Source organism: Molothrus ater, chromosome 16 (genome assembly GCF_012460135.2).
Source record: "Molothrus ater isolate BHLD 08-10-18 breed brown headed cowbird chromosome 16, BPBGC_Mater_1.1, whole genome shotgun sequence".
Classification (NCBI taxonomy): domain Eukaryota; kingdom Metazoa; phylum Chordata; class Aves; order Passeriformes; family Icteridae; genus Molothrus; species Molothrus ater.
In genome coordinates, this window is record NC_050493.2 from 972,223 (window position 1) to 993,431 (window position 21,209).

General features: G+C 59.4%; 2 protein-coding genes across 5 annotated transcripts in view; one reads left to right on the forward strand and one right to left on the reverse strand.

Annotated features, from left to right (window-relative positions):
- ARHGAP17 (Rho GTPase activating protein 17) overlaps positions 1 to 3,812 on the forward strand; it is a 41,686-nt gene extending 37,874 nt beyond the window's left edge. For 2 of the 4 annotated variants that reach the window (XM_036392300.2, XM_036392305.2), the window contains one exon: positions 2,777 to 3,812. In XM_036392300.2, coding sequence (XP_036248193.1) covers positions 2,777 to 2,904 — 128 coding nt within the window. In that variant the 3' untranslated portion in view covers positions 2,905 to 3,812. Of the gene's footprint in view, positions 1 to 2,701 lie in introns of all 4 variants that reach the window. The other 2 variants (XM_036392301.2, XM_036392302.2) reach the window with 2 other exon arrangements.
- Positions 3,813 to 4,876: 1,064 nt separating this feature from the next.
- SLC5A11 (solute carrier family 5 member 11) lies at positions 4,877 to 20,172 on the reverse strand. Its single transcript, XM_036392306.2, has 16 exons — positions 20,123 to 20,172; positions 16,666 to 16,833; positions 15,814 to 15,885; positions 15,177 to 15,281; positions 14,970 to 15,029; positions 14,385 to 14,489; positions 12,538 to 12,643; positions 11,437 to 11,517; positions 10,779 to 10,984; positions 9,900 to 10,035; positions 9,517 to 9,624; positions 9,107 to 9,257; positions 7,616 to 7,784; positions 7,328 to 7,543; positions 6,661 to 6,793; positions 4,877 to 5,380 (listed from the first exon to the last, which is right to left on the reverse strand). Exons 2-16 carry the CDS (start codon positions 16,795 to 16,797, stop codon positions 5,166 to 5,168), a joined length of 1,995 nt encoding a protein of 664 aa, XP_036248199.1. The 5' UTR covers positions 16,798 to 16,833; positions 20,123 to 20,172; the 3' UTR covers positions 4,877 to 5,165.
- Between the last annotated feature and the right edge of the window lie 1,037 nt (positions 20,173 to 21,209).

The window sequence follows — 21,209 nt, forward strand, 5'->3', positions numbered from 1 at the left end:
CCCACTCATGGCACCCCTGGGTGCTGCTGCCTGAGCCCCTGAGCTGTGGCACAGCTGCCCAGCAGCTGGGGAGGCAGGGCTGCCTGCCTGAGCTGCAGCAGGACAGGACACTGAAATCAGTGTGGCACTGGGAAGCCAGGCTGCAAATCACTCAGCTTTGGGGTTTCTGTGAATTGGAGAAAGAGGTGGCCTGGAGGCTGCCCCGCTTCCCTGGAAGTGGCCAAGGCCAGGCTGGGTGGGGTTTGGAGGAACCTGGCACAGTGGGAGGTGTCCCTGCCCATTATGGGGTTCCATGGAGAAACCTGCAGTAAATGAGCTGCTAACCAACTAAAAAGTAGCTTTTATTCTTAAAATAACTGACTTCTGATTGTACTTTTGTCAGTATGTTTAAAATACGGGGATAATTTATTCCCAAGCTGGAGTCAGAAGTGGCTCTGAATGCTGCCAGCACTTCACAATGAAGTTAACAGCAGCAGCTGTGCTAGTGAATCAAACTTCAAGGAAAGACTTAATCTAAATTTCCAAGTGTTTCACAGTTCGACCATATTTATTTTCATTTTAGGGTTTTCCTGGTTCTGAGGAAATTGCTTCAATGACAGCAGACAGGGAGGGTTTGTTTTACCCCAGTGTAATGGGAGAAGTCCTTCTCTTGTAATTAACATCCAGCTGGGGCTGCTTCATTAGAATTGGGCACGGCAGGCACCTGCCAGAGGGGGCTGCAAAGCAGAGCAGATTGGCCCAGGTGTGTGCTGTAAACACAGCGTGGGAGCTGCCATGCAGGAAAACTGGGAAAGGAAAGCTGCTGAGGGAGGATTCTCTCCAAAACTGGTGAAGGGACCTAGAAGATCCAGGTTGTTCAGCTAAAATCCCCTTGGGAGGATTGAAGTGACACCCAGGCTCACCTCCAGCAGTACACTCCGTGCTAAAGCATCCACCTTTTCCAGATCAATGTGTTTTTAAAGCATTAATAATCTGAATTAACACCACCACCTGTCACATAAGAGTGTCTGCTCTAATATTCACACCTGCACATACAAGCACTTACAGACTCACTAATTCACAACGTGCAGCTGCTGGTTTTAATTTGAACCTTAACAAGTGGAATGAGGGAACAAAATTAAGGTGCCTGCAAACCTCATAATGATCCCTGAACAGGAATCCTGAGCTGTCCTCAGGACACTGTTAACTCCTTTGTCCGTGTACTGGGCTTTAGTAATGCCTCAAATTCTATTTATGGTGTTCGAGTAAGAAGCCCTAGAATATTCTAATCAAAGGTTTTATTAAATAATCCAGATGTTTGACCAGCATTCAGTAGGAACTGTATTGGCAAGTGCAATGGTAAGGAACAGGCCCCTGATTGGCCGACACTGTTGCTAATTGCTAATTGCTAATGATGCGTGTGCTAACTACTAACCCCCCCCAGTGCCCTGCTGCGTGTGTCCGTCCCCGGCATGGCCAGAGAGGGGCTGCCCCTGCTCCATTAACCCACTAAGCCCTGGAGAGCAGAATGTGAAGCTCTTGGTGTGTCTGGCCACCCTCACCTCGTGCTGTGTCTGTGCACACACCCAGAGCTGCCGTGTTCGTGCAGGGGCTCCCGCTGTGCCCGCTGTCACTGCCCTGTCCTGTGCCACCAGCGCTCCCTCCCCGTGTCACGGCCTCCAGAGCGGCTGCTCCAGGGGCTCAGGCTGCTGGCAGTGTCCCTGCCCACGCAGAGGGTGGGGTGGGATGGGATTTATGGTCCCTTCCAGCCCGTCCTGGGGTCCTGTGGCTGAAGCTCCTGCTCAGTGCCAGGCCAGAGCAGGGTGGGATTGCAGCTGCTCTGTGCAGGATCCCAAATCCCTGCAGGCTGGGGGGGTCAGGAGCAGGGCAGGGGGCACTCAGGGGCTGCCTTCCCCTCCTCCAGGTCTTTTAGCTCAGAAACCTTCAACTTGAGCTTTTCTGCAGTAACTTCTGGGTTAACTTCAGGTTTTCATGCTTGAGTTACGAGTCCCAGTCTCTCTAGGATGCCTGTCTGCACCTCCTGTGCTTGAAAACAAGGCATTTATTTGGATTTTTTGTTGATCTAAGTGATCTAAATTTTTTCCTATGTGGAGCAGCTGCTGGACTGCAGTAAGGGATGTCATGGCACATTGTAAATCAGCTTTCCAAAATCCTGACAAGATTTTCAGTCACCCTTTTTTGAGCTGCTGGGGATTTTTCTGGGCTGATAATGCCAGCTGCCAGGGCAGTCAGTCACCAGAGATGCAGCAGAGATCCTTTTCTGACACCTTGAATAAAATCCTCCTCTCCTCAGAAGAGGCAAAGACCATGGCATGCCCTGTTCACACAGGAGAGAGGTTTAATCTGCACTTGGTGTAAATAACTTCTGCCTCCTTCTGACACCATCCTTGTTCCTGTTGCTTCTCAGAGTCACAGGTGGTGTTCCCCGGTGGATGATTTGGGTGCCAGATTATTTTGCTGAGTGTTTTGACATGAAAGTCCAGAGTAGCTCTCAGGGGCATTGGGAATCTGACCCTAAATCAGGCTCGGTGTCCTCCCTCCTTCAGGAAGGAGTGGGTTTGTGTTCCTGCGCCCAGGCCTGGCCCGGGGTGTGTAGGAGGAGCAGTCTGAGCTGTTCTGTTGGGCTCAGCACTGTGTGCCCCAGGGGCCAGCTCTGTTCCCAGAGCCTTCATTGATCTTTGCTCTCCCTTCTCTGCCCAAGGAGATGCCCAGGAAGCCCCGACTCAGTGAGCTGGCCCTGGCCCGGCTGCTAAACTGCTGTTCCCTTTTTGTGCAGACTCTAATTCCAGTATTCCAGAGCCACTTGCAAACCCTCCTCCAGAGCCTCCTGCAGAGCTGGGCAGAGAGCTGCACACCCACCTGCTGCTGGACATTGACAATGACACGGAGAGCACGGCGCTGTGACCCCGCGCTCTGCGCCCCTTCCCGCTCCTGCAGGGGAAAACCCCCAGACCTTCCAGGGAAAGGCTTCTTCTGGCAGCGGGGCACAGCTGGGCACAGCTGGGCACAGCTGGCGCTGGGGCCTCCCGCCACACCCAGCTCCAGGCTGGCCCAGCTTGGAGCAGACCTCTCAGAAAATGGAGCCCAGCCCTTTGGCCACGTTTCGCCCTCAGAAGAAGTTTAATGATCTGGGTCTGGACACCGGTTTTCAAACTCTTGGATGGAAGGAATGAATTCCTACAGGAACTCGCTTAGGAAGAGTGGTCAGTGCTGATACAGGTGGTATGAGCAGAAATTCCAAAAGAATAAGAAGCAGAACGTTATTAGTTATTTAAAGTGCATGTCTGTATTAGGGAAATAATCCTCACGGCACCGTTAGAGGTTCTTTGTAGTTCTTAGCCCGTCCCAGGAGCTGCCTCCCAAGGGACCTTCCCTCTCTCCCAAGGGACCTTCCCTCTCTCCCAGGGGACATTCCCTCTCTCCCAGGGGACATTCCCTCTCGGATTTGCTGCAGATTCCCCTCAAGCCATGAACCAAACCCTGCCCCAGTGCTGGTGGTGACTGCTGGTTCTCAGTCACCTGTGGAACTGTGGATGCATCCAGTGCCTTGAAGGACTGTCGTGCTGTAGGAGGAACTTCTGTCTCTTTAATCATTTCATTGCTACTTAGGAGCAGTACTTACCCTGATTTCATAGTTATTTGTATTAACCTGCTTTGTTCATGTGCAACTGGCAACTGTTTCACGAGGAAACCGTGGAAATGGGGTTTGTGCTTTTGTTGAAAACGGTTGAATTTTGAAAGAACTTTGAAACAGCTGTTTGGATTCAGAAGTTGAGTGAACATTTATAAAATTAAAGATTGTTTTTTGTCAACTTAAGGCATCTTTATTCTAGTTTTGTGGCTTCCACTGGGTGCTGAAGGTCACAGCAATCCCCTGCACTGTGGAGTCCCTGACTGCTCAGCTTGGTTTTCCCTTAAGGACCTCAGTGGGAGCACTGTGAGACCTTCCTCTGTCACCACAGCAGCCCTGTAACAAATCTTTGTAACTGCAAATTCAGTTTGAAGAGCCACAGGGCCCAGTCCTGTGATTTTGGTGTTTATCCCCCAGACTGTCAGTGCCTCTCTTGCCCAGGGGTTCCAGCAGCGTTTCACAGGCTCAGAAAGGTTCCCCCAGACCAATTCCCTTTCTGTGGTTTAAGAGGAGCAGTTCCTGACTCCGTGGGCTGCTGCAGGTTTCCAGGTGCTCCTGCCTGGTCTCTCTGAGAGTGCTGCCAGCTCTGGGGGTGAGCTTGGCTACGACCCTGCAGTGTTTATTGAGTTCTGGGGAGGGGAGCAGGGAGCCAGAGCAGCTGAGGGGCTCCAGGAGGAGCCTCCTCCAACCTGGCCATGGGGCCCAGAGGTCTTGGCAGCGCCCCAGTCCCACAGACTCCAGGCAGACAGGGACCAAGTCTCACTCTTTAATGTTTCTCTGCAGCTGCATGAGGCCCAGGGCCAGGGATGGTGCCCAGCCCAGGGCTCTCCACTGAGGCACTCCCAGAAGGGCTGTGGGTGCCCAGGCCATGAGGGGCTGGCCCTGGGCGCCCCTGTCCTGGCACACCTGGTGGGTTTGCTGGTGTAGGCCCTGCAGGTGCCCCAGCAGCAGCTGTGGGGCAGTTTCCATGCTGGTGCTGGTGCTGCCATTGGAGTGCCAGTGGTGGTACCTCAGCCAGAGCTCCCAGACAGGTCCAGCAGCACCCACTGCACACAGGGAAGGAGCTGAACGGGCACAGCTGAGCCAGAGGCACACCAGAGCCCAGAGAACAGCCCTTGGCTCTGCTCTGGGCACTCGAGGGGTCACTGCTGTCCCCCAGGGCCACAGGAGCTGAACCAAAGGGGACCCAAGTGGTTGTAGCTGGTTATAGAGGCATAAATAGGAAGAGATTCCAGGCTTCCTGAATTCCAGGCAGTGCTCTAAGGCCAAAGAGCAAAATTAAATATTTAAAATAACCAAACCAACCTTCCTCAGCTGGTTGGTGCCAGGTGGGGTCTGACAGTGCCAGTGCCAAGCGCTCGGCCCAGGCACAGCCAGGCCCCCATTAGAAATAAGGAAAATATTACGTCTTTAAAATGTCTTAAATAAAGAAAGAAAATTTAGAAAGCATTAAGAATTACATTAACCCTCTGCTAATCATTAATATTTACACCAGTTAGGATTAGCTGATGGTGTGTGCCCGGCCTCCCCCTGGCTACGCGAAGTAGGCCCAGAGGAAGACCCCAGCACACACACAGAGCAGCAGGTTGATGTTGAGGATGTGCTTCACCAGGGGCTCCTCCTCCAGGGACGCCAGGGGCAGGGGCTCAGCCCTGGGCAGGCTCTCAGCCCCCTCCTGCCTGCGCTCCATGCCACAGAGCCACAGCACAGTGCTCAGCAGCTTGGAGCTGCCCTTGGCCTCGGCTGCACCTGCAACAGGAATGAGAAAGGAGCCTGGTGCTGCTGTGCAGGGTGTGGTGCACAAACACAGCCCTGGGCTCACGGAGCACTCTGCACTGGCACCCCTGCAGCCCCAGGTCCATCCTCCCTGCAGCTCTGGGCTCAGCTCCTGCTCTCCCAGCAGCCATGGTCACGATAACCCAAACCCCAAACCCGAGCTGAAGCTGCTTGGTGCCCCCAGGTGAGCGCTGCTCCAGCCCATCCCTGCCACACCTGGAGCCTGGACTCCCCAGAGCCTCGGGGCACATCATTAATGCTGGAAGGCAACGCTGGTGTCCCACAGTGTGGGGCTGCCCCGCAGCAGGGGAGCTGCACCGTGACTCCCTAACTCACCACAGCCTGTCACAGACCAAGGGGACAGCAGCAAAGCTGACACGGTACCAAACAGGCCTGAGCCTGGCACAAACAGGGCTGGGAATCCTGGCTGCAATGCACGGGCAGCTCTGCACAGGCCTGTGCCCAATCCTGACAGGCTCGAGCTTTAAAACATGCACGAGCTTTAAAACGTGCACATCCTCCCTCACTGCTCTGCCAGGGCTCTCCCTGCTGCTAGAGCTGATCAGAGAACACTGCTGCAAAACAGGGAGGGAATTTCATCAACCTTTTTGTGTCTTCCTCCACCCTCCCCTTTTCCAGCCAGTTCTGGGAGCAGGTGCCACAGCACCAGCCATGGGATAGTGGCCATGGCTCCGTATCCCACCCAGCTCCTTTGTTTGAAGCTTCTGTAATGCCACCCAGAGCTGGAAAAGAAACTGAGCTCCTGCTTAGGTGCAATGTCAGGTAAAGCCTTTTTGCCCCTGGACGAGAGGAGATGGAGGTCAGAGCTCACTGTGCCCTGCAGCTCCCCCTGAGGGGCAGCTCCCAGCTCTGCTCTGGGACATGGGAAGCGCCCAGGACAGGGCTGGGGCTGGGCCAGGGGGTCTGGGATGGATTTCAGGGCAAGGTTCTTCCCCCGAGGGTGCTGGCACTGCCCAGGCTCCCCAGGGAATGGGCACGGCCCTGAGGCTGCCGGAGCTCCAGGAGGGTTTGGAGAGCTCTCCAGGGATGCCCAGGGTGGGGTTGTTGGGGGTCTGGGCAGGGCCAGGGCTGGGCTGGCTGATCCTGGGGGTCCCTCCAGCTCAGCCCATTCTCTGTTCTTTAATTCTGCCATTCTCTCAGCACACCCCGAATCTCCAGAGCTCCAGAGGAAGGAGCTTTAATGTTCCCTGTCCTGCAGGCTGTCGGGAGCCCCCGGGGCTGTGGTCACTGACCTTTGCTGGGCTCGGGGCCGCTCTCGGGAGCGGGGCTCAGCTCCAGCTGCTCCTTGGCGGGGCCAGGCCCGGCTGCTGCCAGCTCCTGCCCGGCCGGGGCGTCCCCGCGGGTGAACCAGGTCAGCCGGTGGATCTGTGGCACCAAGGGAGCTGCTCAACACCCACTGGGCACCAAGGGAGCTGCTCAGCACCCACTGGGCACCAAGGGAGCTGCTCAGGAGCCACTGGGCACCAAGGGAGCTGCTCAGCACCGCTGGGCACCAAGGGGGCTGCTCAGCACCCACTGGGCACCAAGGGAGCTGCTCAGCACCGCTGGGCACCAAGGGAGCTCAGGAGCCACATGGGGGCTGCTCAGCACCCACTGGGCACCAAGGGAGCTGCTCAGCACCCACTGGGCACCAAGGGAGCTCAGGAGCCACATGGGGGCTGCTCAGCACCCACTGGCACCAAAGGTGCTGCAGCAGAGGAGGGCTCAGTGCCCCAGGTGTGCCCACACCCAGCAATGAGCAGGGCTCCCATCTGCAGCTGTTTCCCCCTGGGGATGCAGCGAGGGGCACCCAGGGAGGCATTGAGGGCTAAGGGAACACGCAGGGGACACATGGGGGACACACGCGGGACACGCGCAGGGGACACGCGCAGGGGACACGCGCAGGGGACACACACACACCTGTTGGGGGGCCGGGGGCTCGGTGGCCAGGCTGACCAGGAGCACGGTGAGGCTGGTGGTGGCCCCCAGCACCATGGAGAAGTAGAGGTAGTGCATGTGCCTGACCACGCCGGGCCGGCCGTCGGGCTGCCCGCAGCGCGGCTCGGGGTAGATGAAATCCAGCACCAGGCGCACCCCACCCAGCAGCAGCCCCAGCAGCAGCCCCCAGAACGCTCCCTGGGGAGGCAAGGGAGGGCTCAGCGCTGCGGCAGCGCCCAGCAGGGCTGCAGGGCCAGCACAGCCCGGTACCTTCTCGTTGGCTCTCCTCCAGAAGCAGCCCAGGATGAAGACCACGGCCACGGGCGGCTGCAGGTAGGAGCTGATGGACTGGATGTAGATGAAGAGCTGCCCACCCTGGCCAGCCTGCACCAGGGGGATCCACAGGATGGACACCACGGTCAGCAGCAGCACAAACACCCTGCGGGACACAGGGAGGCCCCTCCTGTGAGCTCCGGCCCTGCCACCGTGAGATTTTCTGAAAAACCCTCTTGGCCCAGCATTTTCTCCTGGGAAGCTGAGAGGCCTCAGAAAAGAATGAAAACAATAATTATCTGATTGCTTGGGAATGTGGGCTGGAGATGCTTTACCAACAGGTGCATCTTGGATTGGTTCCATGTGAATTGTTCCTAATTCATCACCAATCACCATCAGCTGTGTCAGACTCTCTGAGTCAGTCACGAGCTCTCACTATCATTCTTGTTAAGCCTTTTGATGTATCCTTTCTCTTTCTTTAGAATAGTTTGAGTATAGCATTCTTTAATAAAATATAATATCACAAAATAATAAATCAGCCATCTGAGAACATGGAGGACGGAGTTCTCATCTCTCACCTCGTCCTGGGACCTCACAACACCACAAGGCCCTGCTTCTCCTGTTGCTCAGGGTGACCAAGGTGTCCCACAGCCCTAAAGCCTCTGCTGCAGTCCTGCCCGAGCTGGGCAGGTGGTGCCACCTCAGGGGCTGTTCCCAGCTGTTCCTGGCACCAGGCTCTGCCCAGCCCATCCAGCTGTGCCCAGCTGTGCCTGGCACCAGGCTCTGCCCAGCCCATCCAGCTGTGCCCAGCTGTGCCTGGCACCAGGCTCTGCCCAGCCCTGCCCAGCTGTGCCTGGCACCAGGCTCTGCCCATCCCAGCTGTTCCCAGCTGTTCCTGGCACCAGGCTCTGCCCAGCCCTGCCCAGCTGTACCCAGCACCAGGCTCTGCCCATCCCAGCTGTGCCCAGCTGTGCCTGGCACCAGGCTCTGCCCAGCCCTGCCCAGCCCTGCCCAGCTGTACCCAGCACCAGGCTCTGCCCATCCAGCTGTGCCCAGCTGTGCCCGGCACCAGGCTCTGCCCATCCAGCTGTGCCCAGCTGTGCCCGGCACCAGGCTCTGCCCAGCCCATCCCAGCTGTGCCCAGCTGTGCCTGGCACCAGGCTCTGCCCAGCCCTGCCCAGCTGTACCCAGCTGTGCCTGGCACCAGGCTCTGCCCAGCCCTGCCCAGCTGTGCCTGGCACCAGGCTCTGCCCATCCCAGCTGTGCCCAGCTGTGCCTGGCACCAGGCTCTGCCCATCCAGCTGTGCCCAGCTGTGCCTGGCACCAGGCTCTGCCCATCCCAGCTGTGCCCAGCTGGGCCTGGCACCAGGCTCTGCCCATCCAGCTGTTCCCAGCTGTTCCTGGCACCAGGCTTTGCCCAGCCCTGCCCAGCTGTGCCCAGCTGTGCCTGGCACCAGGCTCTGCCCAGCCCTGCCCAGCTGTGCCCACCTGCCCACGACCATCAGCTCCCACTCGGAGCAGCGAGGCCGGAGGTGCTTCCAGAGGTCCATGGTGAAGATGGTGCTGGAGCTGTTGAAGATGGAAGTCAGGGAGGACATGAGGGCTGCTATCATCACCGACATCATCAGGCCCCTGAGCCCTGGCAACAAGGAGAGGCAGAGCCACCCTGAGGAACCCTCAGAGGCTCCACTGCAGGGTGGCCTCCAGGTCTCCTGTGGGTAGAACAGACTTTTAAAACTGGTTTTAGTTCCAATTCAAAATGACAATGGCAGGTTCATCCCACACAAACCCCTCTAAACGGCAGTGCCAGGCTCTTGGCCTCTCTGAGCCCCCCTCCCAGGCGCCTGTGGCTGCCACGTGCCAGCCCCACCATGCCAGAGCCATCACCAGGCCCTTACCTACAGGCAGGAGCTCCAACACCAGCTTGGGGTACGCAATATCAGAGCAGCCAGAGGGGTTGCCGCAGATTTTTTGGCAAATTTCTGGGTCTGCACAAGCCACCAGGTCTGGAAGAAGCAGCGGGCAGTGAGAGGCAGCAGCGCAGCAGGGTCCCTGGGCAGGCTCCTCTGCTCTCAGTCGCTCTCTAAGGCAGAGCCTGGGGCTCCCGGCCAGCCCAGCCCAGGCACGGCTGGGGCTGCTCTGGCAGCATCCAGCTCCTGCCTGGAAGGACATTTCTCCACGTGTGGGGCATTGATGCCTTGGAAGCTCCCAGCTGACCAGGAAAGGCTTCCCCAGCCCTGAGCAGCGGGGAGAGCTCCGAGATCCCTCCCCCAGCACTTACCTGGGAACAGAACCCGGCTGATCATGCCTGGCATTACCATCATAAAGAGGGGCAAAATCTTCAAGTAGGAGGTCATCAAGGAGCCTCCTTTGGCGTGGGAGAGGTTTTTGGCAGCGAGGGACCTCTGAACAATGACCTAGGAATGAAGGAATGGCTTTGGTTGGCTGCCAGCAGCAGGGGCTGGCTGGGATGGATCATCCTGACTTTGATCTCCAGTGAACTCTGCAGGTCTCAGAGGGTGATCACAGAGCCTGGCTGTGCTCTGGAGCCCTTGCTCTGGATGCTGGCTCCTTTCAGAAACACAGGCACCGCTCCGTGCCCTTCCAGCCCAGCTGGGAGCGCTCTGTGCCGCAGGGCCTGACCCTCACCTACCCATGCCCAGGGCTGTCCATGCTCCCTGCTCTGGGCACTTCCCTGGCCCTGTGGAGGAGCCTGGCCAAGGAGCAGGACAGGGCTGGAGTGGGCAGAGTTCAATAAGAGAGCAGGAGGGCACAGCTGGGGCAGCAGGAGGGCACAGCTGGGGCAGCAGGAGGGGTTCGAGGGCTCTGAGGGGTCCCTGGGAGGGAGGAGAGCCAGACCCGGGAAAGGTGAGAGAAGAAATTCACAGGTGGTTCACGAGGAACCGAGGATCAAGTTAAAAAGCAAACAAACAAACAAAAGACTTCTTTATAGACTGGGATTAACACACAAACGCGTTCTTACCCCCTCTTCCATAGAGATGGTTACTAATATTTAGTTGTGCATACCAAGATTTCCTTCTTTAGGACTGATTTGATTAGATCTGATTTTGCTGATGGTCAAATGAGATTTTACTGATGATCCCCCTCAGAAAATCAGTCCAGGTGAGGTGGCAGCCCCCAGGTTTGCAATGGCACCCACCTGGTCTGTGCACCAGTACCACAGGGAGGGGATGGTCATTCCCACCAGGACTCCTGGCCAGGGCAGGTCAGAGCTGACAGGGTCCCTGAAGATGTGGAAAGCATCGGCCCTGGGCAGCCCACAGCTGCTGTTCTCCTGACGGATGCTGGGGATGGCACCGAAGTATTTGGCCTGCAAACCTTCAAGGCCACCGACTTCAATGAAACCTGGAATGGGTCATGAGAAGCTGTTAGTGCATCCCCCCGGGCCAGGACTCTGATTGCAGCCTCTGGGCCACTGTGGGGGATGCTCCAGGAGCATTCCTAAACAATCAGCAGCTCTCCCAGGGGGCTGGGGAGGGGCAGACGCTGCTGGCTGCAGCAGGTGCTGCCCCTCCTGTGGAATCACAGAACCCTGCCACGGTTTGGCTTGGGAGGGACCTCAAAATCCATCCCATCCCACCCCTGCCAGGGCAGGGACACCTCCCACTGCCCCAGGGGCTCCCAGCCCCAGTGTCCAGCCTGGCCTGGGGCACTGCCAGGGATCCAGGGGCACCCACAGCTGCTCTGGGCACCTGTGCCAGGGTTCCCACCCTCCCAGAGAAGCATTTCTGCCCAGGGTTTAACGTGATGAGGTTTCTGTCCCAGTGCAAGTGACAGAGGCCCAGGGAAGCACTCACTGAAGACCATGAGGGACAGGGCCCCGATGAGCATGATGAGGGTCTGCAGGGCATCCGTGTAGATCACAGCTGCCAGGCCACCTGCAGGGCACAGGGCACACGCTGGGCTCCTTCTGCACAGCACCACACCCTGCACAGGCTCCTGAGCACAAACCGAGCCCCGGGCCCGGCTGGGGGCTCTGTCCGTGCTGGGGGCAGCCTGGGCCAGAGGCACTCTGCAATTCCTCAGGATCTGACTCATCATGAGTCACCCTTTTGTCACTGCAAGCCAAAAGCAGGAGTAGTTCTACGGGAAATACGTGGAAAAGTTTTAAAACAAAGCCCAAGCTGTAAAAAGGAGGAGAGGGGGAAAAAAGGGAATTGTGATTTTACATCACTGGGGGCGAGCAGTGGGAAAGGAATAACCTTTATTTGCCTGGGGTTTCTGTGTGGCTCTTTTCCATTTGGCCACTCCTAAGCCCTGAAAGGGCATCCAAGCCTGGAGTCTTTCTGCATTACACGGCTCATTGTGCTGCAAATCCCTCACACCTCCGGGGAAACAGGGGAAATGTACCCTGGGAATGCCCTGCAGAGCTTCTCCTGAGGCACAGCAGACCTGCACCCACCTGAGGCAGCCTCTGAGGAGCATTCGCTCACCCTCACCTGGCAATTCTTCCTAAAAAGGTGAATTTTCTATTGCCTTCCCACCCCAACGTCCACACTCACGGCAAAACCAGGCTGGACATGGTGCATGGCATGAACCATGGAGTCCTGGAATGGCTTGGGCGGGAAGGGAGCTCAGAGCCCACCCAGTGCCACCCCTGCCACGGCAGGGACACCTGCCACTGTCCCAGGCTGCTCCAGCCCCAGTGAACAGCCTGGCCTGGGGCACTTGGATGTCTCAGCTGGGTGGGCAGGACTGGGGCAGTGGCAGGGTCTGGACAGGGCAGGGGCAGGGGCAGGACAGGGGCAGGGGCTGGACAGAGCAGGGGCAGGGCAGGGTCTCAGGTAGGATCAGTGCAGGTCAGGGGCAGGATCGGTACTGGTCAGTGCTGGTCAGTGCTGGTCAGTGCAGGGTCTGGGGCAGGGTGAGGTCAGTGCAGGAGTGTCCCCAGCACCCACCAGACACGGTGTACACAGCAGTGATGGCCAGCAGCCCGGCCACGGCGATGTACAGATCCCAGTGCAGGGCCTGCTGGATGAACAGGGCCCCGGCGTACATGTCCACCTGCAGGGACAGAACAGTGACAGTGACACATTGTGGGGACAGCAGAGTGACAGTGACACACTGCGGGGACAGAACAGTGACAGTGACACACTGCAGGGACAGAACAGTGACAGTGACACACTGCGGGGACAGAACAGTGACAGACACACACTGCAGGGACAGAACAGTGACAGTGACACACTGCAGGGATGAACAGTGACAGACACACACTGCGGGGACAGCGCTGCCACACAGTGCAGGGACAGCAGACTGACAGACACACACTGTGGGGACAGCAGAGTGACAGTGACACATGCTGCAGGGATGGCACAGCCACTGTCACACACTGCAGGACAGCACCACCAGCCCCTCCCAGTGTGCACATTCCCATTCCCCCCTTTCCTGGGACCAGCCCGGTTTGTTCATGGTCCCAGCCCCAGCTCCCAGCCCCAGCAGCCCCAGGAGCCCTCCTCAGCCATTGGTCACTGCTGCTGCTCCCAGCAGGGACAGCCAGGGGATGGCAGGGGTGCCACGAGCGGGGACATGCCCAGCCCTGGGACAGAGGCTGGGCTGAGCTCCTCTCCTTGCCCAGCTCGGGGTGGGGGAGCTGGGCTGGGCAGGGCCTGGGGAATCTGCCCTGCAAAGCCCCCTGAATTGTCCCTGCTGCCATGGGGACAGGGGGACCAGCAGCACAATGGCCCCAGGGCTGGGCCAGCCCTGCCCAACCTGCTCTGCAGCAGCTGAAAATGGGATAGGAGAGCTCCAGGACAGGCCCAGGGAGGGCAGGCAGGGGTAGAACACCCTGAGCACAGGAGCTGCACTCAGACGTTCCAGCAGGTGGAAATGGATTCATTCCATTTGATCCAGAGGAGAAGCTGAGCCTTCCCCAGCACTCACATCCATTCCACACAACCCTGGAGTGCTTTGGGTGGGAAGGGACATTAAATCCCTTCCATTCCCACCCTGCCATGGCAGGGACACCTCTCGGGGTGCTCCAAGCCCCGTCCAGCCTGGCCTTGGGCGCTGCCAGGGATCCACAGCTGCTCTGGGCACCCCGTGCCTCACTTCTCTCCCAGGAAGAATTCCTGCCCAATTCCCCACCCAGCCCTGCCCTCTGGCACTGGAAGCCATTCCCTGTGTCCTGGCACCCCAAGCCTCTGTCAGAAGTTTTGGGAGGTTCAGAGGCAGGGTCAGACACCATGTTCCCCCCCAGGACAGGAAAATCCCCAGCAGGGATCTGTCTGTTCCAGTTAATGAACAGCCACCAGGCTGTTGTGCAAGGCTTCATTCAGTTATTTATTCAAACAGGTGCAATAAAGGAATGAAGACTTCTCTTCCAGCCCTGTCCCAGCCTCTCCATCCTGCCATAACAGCACCTGTGTCTGCACAGGCAATCAACGTGCAAAGGGGAGAAACTGGGGGAGCTGCCAGGGGTGCAAAATCTAACAGCCACCACATCCACCCTGCCAGCCCCACTGTCCATGGACTACTGCTCAGGACACTGCCACGAGCTTTCCCTCCTGGTGTCACAAGCATTCAGGTGCCAGCTGAGCAAAAAAAGAGAAGCCACTCTTTTTGTGTAGGTCCTCAAAAAAACAGAGTCTCTCTTCCTTGGGAGTCCCCTTCCTTTTGATCACAAACCCTTCTCTGCTCATCCAGGCACAGCCACTCCTTGCATTTCTCAGCCTCACTGCTCAGCACACATTTCCAAAGTGAATTCAACCCAATCCATTTCCCTTTTTCTTTTTTTTTTCCTACTTACAGATATTTTGGTGAAGATGTAGATGAACAAGTAGAGAATGGCCAGGAATATCTGAATTCTTTTGCCTCCAAAACGCCTCTGCAAATACTCTGGCATGGTCGTAACCTACAGAGCGACACGCAGTGAGGGAAGGGGGGGACAGTCCCTGGGGCACCCCCAGAGCTGCCAGGGGCTCCCCATGGATCTCTGGGGGTGTTTGCAGTGGGACAGGAGCAGGAGGGCCCCGGGGGCTGCCCTGGGCTGGGGTTTGGCTCTGCTGCGATGCTGCACAGGGCTCTCCATCAACTGTGAGTGCCCAGCCCCGTGCTCGGGGGGACTCTGCCCATTGCCAGGGGCTGGGGGCAGCCTGAGCCCCCTGCCAGCAGCCTGAGCCCCTGCCAGCAGCTCTGCCACCCCAGCCAGGGCAGGGGAACAGCGCCAGGAGCAGTGGAGGGAGCCTGTCCACCCACCTACCCACCCATCCATCCATCCATCCATCCATCCATCCATCCATCCATCCATCCATCCATCCATCCATCCACCCACCCATCCATCCATCCATCCATCCATCCATCTCATATCCATCCCATATCCATCCCCACCTACCCCCGAGGCAATGTAGATGGGCAGGAAGAGCCAGGCCAGCACCAGCACACAGAACATCCCCTGCCAGGAAGGGAAGGGCTGGGTCAGAGGGGCTCCAGGCTGGGCTGGGACAGTGTCCCCAGAGCTGGGCACTGCCAGCCCCGCAGCAGGAGCAGGCTGAGCCCGCAGGGAGGGCAGGGAGGGCTCCAGCCCCCCGTGCCCACTCACGTTCCACTCGTAGGCTGTGGCTGCAATGCCCGAGGCAGCTCCCGAGCCCGCCAGGCCAATGAAGTGCCCGCTGCCCACGTTGCTGGCAAACAGGGATGCGCCCACCTGGGGAAAGGGAGAAACCAGCTCTGGCCCTGGCACGGGGGGCACAGGGAACTGTCCCCGCTCCTGGCTGCAGAGGACACAGAGCAATCCTCGTCAGCCTCTGCCACCTTCTTCTTTTCCCTACAGGGTCAGTGGCCTTGGCACCTCTCTCCAGCCTCTTTCACCATTCACTGCCCGCTTGTGCTCAGGACCATCCTGCTTGCAAAGCATCCAATTCTTGTGGGTGAGCAGAGAAGGTGGGGGGAGCAGGTGGAAATGTCAGGTTCTGGCATCAGCCCAGCCCAGATGAGACAGCCCAGCCAGCACAGGCTCAGCACAGAGCTGTGGCCGTGCTGGGGACCCCCAGGGAACTGTGGAAACCTCCAGAAGCAGCCAGGTTTTGAGGGGCATTGGGCTGAGCCTCCCCAACACGAGACTGGCGAAGCACAGGAGGAACTTTTGGCTGTTTGTTCCTGTTTGGAGGCGCGGGCAGCGCCCCAGCAGAAGCGCTGGTGCGGCAGAGGGCCGTGGGCAGGGGGACAGGGCTACTCACGGGCCACCAGACCATCTGTCCCCCGGCGAGGAAATAGCCCTTGACGGTGCTGCGCTGCGTCTTCCACATGGACTGCGGGCACACGGGGGCACGGGCTCAGGGCTCGCCAGGGCTGCCCTGCACAGCCCCCGAGCTGCCCCCAGCTGCAAGAGAAGGCTTTTCCTGAGGGACACTGGCTGCTGGAGATCCCGGGCCCAGGGAGCGCCCTGAGCCCTAGGGCAGGTTTCCCTCACCTCGCACCCTGATGGAAGGAGCAAACCCATCCCTCCGGGTCAGAAAGGAAGGGAAGCAGTTCTGGGCAAGAACTGCAGAATGCCTGGGTGTCAGGAGCACCCAGGAGGAATGCTGGGCATTGCACAGGCGACTCCCCCTGCCCCAGAGATGGTCCCTGCAACGCTCTGAGCTGTGCACCACATCCAAAGGGAGCAGCTATTCCCCTCTGCCTCCCGACAGCCAGGCTGCCACAAAAGCCATGCCAAAGGATGTCCTTCTGCCCTAATTATATATAGACAATGCTAATAATTTAAGGAATCTGCTGTCAGGACCCCTGTGGACAAGCACAGGTGATTTATAGGGCAGCAGTTCCTTCCTGGATGAACAAAACATCATTGTTAGCGACAGTTTGTGCTCAGACAGCCTCTTCCTCACCAGGGTTCTCAAACCTTGGCTAACACAGGCCTGGGCATTCCCCAGGGACAGTGAGGGCACTTCCCAGGCTGGGGAGAGGACAAGGACCTGCAAACTCCCCCCTGCAGCTGTTGAGTGCAGTGGAAAGCGGCCCAATCCCAGCCAGAGCAGCCCCGTTTATCAGCACACCGGGGCACACAGGGAGCTTTGGAGGGCTCTGCTCACCCAGAGCCCCACGGCCAGCACGAAGAGGAAATAGAGCACGAGCACGGCGATGTCCACAGGCTCCAGGGTCTGCTGGGGGAACACGTCCCACGAGGGGGTCACAGAGGCTGGGGGCACGCTGCTGGGCTCCATGGCTGCCTGGGCACGCCGCCGGCCTGCTGCACACACCTGTGGAAGGACGGGGGGTGGCCAGGGAAAGCCCTGGGCAGGTGGGGCTGGTTTGAGGAGCTCAGGGTGCTGAGGTGCTGCTGCTGGTGCTGCCAGAGCTCTGGGCAGGCTCCAGGCCCTGGCATTTGCCCCATCCATGAGTGTCTTGCTGTGATGGGGAGATGCTGCCAGCTGGGCTGCTGGATCTCCTGTTGGTTTCTGACTGGTGAGAAATGGGGGCCTTAGAGAGGAGGTGAAAGCAGCTGGAGCAGGCAGAGGGAAGGAGCAGAGCTGGGGTTACAGCCTGGGGGCCCAGGTGGCAGCAGGGCAGGACTGGCCCCAGTGAGGAGCTGCTGCCACAAACGGGTCCCTCACAAGCCAGCAGGGAGTGGTGGCACATGAACGGCCCCAGCAGTGCTGACATTTTCCTCCTTTGCCACAGCAAGAGCTCCAACCCTGTACAGAGCACTTGGGTCTCTTCCTGAGCTGGAAACTGTCCCCTGCTCCTTGTCAGGAGCAGAGACTGGCAACCAAGGAGTACAAAAACCCATTTTCTTCTCCAGAAACACCTGACTGAGGTGTGGCAGCACTGTGGGATCCCTGGAAGGGCTCCCTGGAGCTGCCCCTGGCAGAAGGGGCAGGATGAACTCCAGGCAGGGAGCTTGGTCAGGTGTTTGGATTAATGCAAATGAATTAATTCCTTCCCATTTCCTCCTTGCCTCAGCTCAGGCACACTTTGAGAGCAGGACAGGAGGTGGGAGGCAGCCGAGGCCACCTGGGCTGTCCCTGGCTCAGCAGTGGCCACAGTCAGTCCCCAAGGAGCCTGGGGGCTGCACGGAGCAGGTTTGGGACGCTCCTGACCCTGCCCAGAGCGGGTTTGGGTTTGGGACGCTCCTGACCCTGCCCAGGGCGGGTTTGGGTTTGGGACGCTCCTGACCCTGCCCAGGGCGGGTTTGGGACGCTCCTGACCCTGCCCAGAGCGGGTCTGGGTTTGGGATGCTCCTGACCCTGCCCAGAGCGGGTTTGGGTTTGGTTGCTCCTTACCCTGCCCAGAGCGGGTTTGGGTTTGGGTGCTCCTTACCCTGCTGAGCTGAGGAGGGGTTCCCAGGAGGAGCAGTCACGGCCCCGCAGCCAGGCCAGCCCTGCTGTCACTGCACACCTGGGCCAGGTGTCTGCTGCTTCCCTTCCTGCACGTCTGGCCAGCTCCTTCGGCCTCTCCTGCACTTGTCAGGGGACACTTATAGGCTGTCCCTGCCAGAAGGCTGCAGGAGGTGTGGCGAGGGCGCCGGGACAGCCGGCACGGACGCTCGGATCACGAGCTGTCAGACGAGTTCTGCCTCTGAGCCGAGGGCAGCAAAGCCAGCCCGGGGCAGCCTCCTGTCCCACGGGTCCCACAACAGCCCTGAACAGGTGTGGGGCTGAGCTGGGCCTGCCCTCAGCTCACTTGGGGCCTGGGGACTCACCCAGAGCGTGACCAACCACGCTCCTGCCCTGGTGGCACCATGGGGCTGCCCTGGGGGTGAGCCAGGAGAGCGCACAGGGAGGAGCTGGAGGATGCAGGAGCTGGAGGATAAGCAAGGACTGCTCAGGGGAGTGAGCCAGGAGAGCACAGGGGCAGGAGATGGAGGATGCAGGAGCTGCAGGCTGAAGAGGGCAAGGCCTGCCCTGTGTCCTGCAGCACCCCTGGGCTCATCCCTTTACCAAAGGTCGGGCAATGAATAAGGAGTTCCCAGGGCAGGACCCATCCCAGCACTGCCTCCCACAGCTGGGAGCTGCATCCTGGCCCTGCAGCCTCCAGCGCCAGAGCTGGTAGGGAGCCTTGATCTGGTTGAGGGCAGTGGTCCCAGCACCAGGCTGGCCCTGGGGACACTCAGCAGAGCCTTTTCCATGCTTTATGAGCCCCTGGATCCCCGCTCCCTCCTGGCAGGGATGCTCTGATGGCCAGAGCGCTGCTCTCTCACCTCTTTAAGGCCAATGTGTCTTGGCCGCTGCTGAGTTTTTACTGGCACGCCCAGCCCCTGACTAGGAAAGGACAAACAGGGTTTGGTATGGCAGCCTGGGAAGCCGCTCACCCTGCTCCACACCTCCAGCTCCCCCGGCTCCTTCCAGCCCGGCTCCCGCCGAGCAGAGTCCCAGAACGGCACCGAACCCCGGCATCGGGGAATCTCCTGGGCCGGGAGGGACCCGCGGGGAGCACCCGGGCTCGGCCGGAGCTGCGGAGCCGCGCACAGCGAGGGGAGAGCGGGGCTGAGCCGGGGCGGGACAGCGCTGCGGCTGTCTGTCCTTCCGTACGGGTCGGACAGGGGGACAGCGCTGCGGCTGTCTGTCCTTCCGTACGGGTCGGACAGGGGGACAGCGCTGCGGCTGTCTGTCCTTCCGTACGGGTCGGACAGGGGGACAGCGCTGCGGCTGTCTGTCCTTCCGTACGGGTCGGACAGGGGGACAGCTCTGTCTGTCCCTCCCAGAGGTGTGCACACGGGGGACAGCCGTGTCTGTCTGTCCCTCCCAGAGGTGTCGGACAGGGGACAGCCGTGTCTGTCTGTCCCTCCCAGAGGTGTCGGACAGGGGACAGCCGTGTCTGTCTGTCCCACCCAGAGGCAGGTGCCCTCCCTACCCGGGCACGGGCAGGGATGGTGGATGCCCCGCAGGGAGGGCAGGGGCACGGGCACAGGCAGGGATGGCGGATGCCCCGCACGGAGGGCAGGGGCACAGGCAGGGATGGCGGATGCCCCGCACGGAGGGCAGGGGCACAGGCAGGGATGGCGGATGCCCCGCACGGAGGGCAGGGGCACAGGCAGGGATGGCGGATGCCCCGCACGGAGGGCAGGGGCACGGGCACAGGCAGGGATGGCGGATGCCCCGCACGGAGGGCAGGGACACTCCCGGGCTGCCGCAGGTGCCGCTCCGGCTCCTCCCGGGGCAGGCAAGGGCCCCTCCCGCCGCGGGTTCCCGGATCCCGGCTCGGCCGCGGCCCAGTGGAAATTTTGCCCGTGTTGTGCATTCCGCTCACAGCCCGCTGTCCCCCGGTGCCTGGCACAGGCGGCGGCGCTTTCCTCGCCAGAGATTGTGAGCAGGGACAGCCGTGGCATGGGAATGAAGCGCTCGGCCGGCGCTGTATCAACAGCAGCGCAGCCCACGTGGCTCCGAGGCTCCGCGGCTCCCGGTGCCTCCTCGGGGGGGATTTTAAAGCATCCCCAGCTCCATCCACCTCCTGCGGCCAGCACGGCCCGCCGGGGCCCAGGGCGGCCCGGCAGAGCTCCCCGAACCCGACGGAGCTCCCGACTCGAGGTAGAACTGAAAGGGAACTTACTGCGCTCAGCTGGGTCTTATTCTGCTCCCCGCGCCGGGCACCAGCAGGGCTCTGCCAACTGACAGGCAGCTTAAATATTGCCAGAGAATCGGGGTTTGCCAGCGGAGCTGTTAACAGGGTCACAAGGGATGAGAAGGAATATTTATAGTCAAAGTTAAACTAATTGACCGAAGTTACTCTTTTGGTCTCCCGTGGCTCTGGTGAGAAGTGCATTATTTTCACTATCAGGGCTCCCGGGTCAAACTCCACGGAGTGCCATTCTCTTAAGCAATCTGTGCTCTATGCGAGGCACACAGAACAATAAAAAATCAGGGCTGGTGTCCTCTGGAGCTGACAGCCCGTGGCACAGGGAGGAGCTGACAGCCTGTCCTGTGTCAGTGTTTGTGCCTGAGCCTCGCAGGGCGCAGGATCCGGCCGTGGGCTGGGGTTGGTAGCACTGCTGAGCCTGGAGGTTAATCCCAGAACTGAGTCCCTCTCTGGCAACAGGCTGGAGGTTTGTCATCAGCATCATCTGCCCGAAAACCCTGACAAACCATCGGGGCCAAAGCACACAGAGAGTGATGCTGAAAGGGACCTCACAGCACCGTGACTGTGGCGGGAGCAGCTCAGAAATCCCCAGAATTGGGGTGCCCAGATCCCAGCAGCGCTGCTGAGGAGGTGACCCACGAGCCTGGAGGGTGGATGGAGAATGGGCACTGTGCCCTCACAAGCCCAAGCCTTGTCCCAGCCTTGAAGTTACCAGCAGGGATTTTCCTGCAGGTGACCCACTAAGGGCACTTGAACCTGCTAGGGGCAGGGTTAGCTGGGATATTGGGAATAAATTCTTCCCTGTGAGGGTGGAGAGGCCCTGGCACAGGAGAAATTGTGGCTGCTCCGTCCCTGGGAATGTCCAAGGCCAGGTTGGACAGACAGGGCTTGGAGCAGCCTGGGACAGGGGAAGGTGTCCCTGCCCATGGTAGGGGTTAGGGGTGGATGATCTTCAAAGTCCCTTCCAGTGCAAACTTGGTGATTCCATTAAATTCCATGTCTGTGTTTTATCTCATTGTTTCCCAGTCACAGTTCTGATGAACACAACTGTAGCTCTTTG

Bases quoted from the DNA above. Each gene is read 5' to 3' on its own strand.
- SLC5A11 (XM_036392306.2), bottom strand. From the start codon at position 16,797: ATGGAGCCCAGCAGCGTGCCCCCAGCCTCTGTGACCCCCTCGTGGGAC. The intron at 12,644-14,384 runs GTAAGTAGGAAA...CTGTCCCTGCAG, and splicing joins ACATCTTCACCAAAATATCT to GTGGACATGTACGCCGGGGC. The intron at 11,518-12,537 runs GTGGGTGCTGGG...TGTGCCCTGCAG, and splicing joins TGCTGTGTACACCGTGTCTG to GTGGCCTGGCAGCTGTGATC.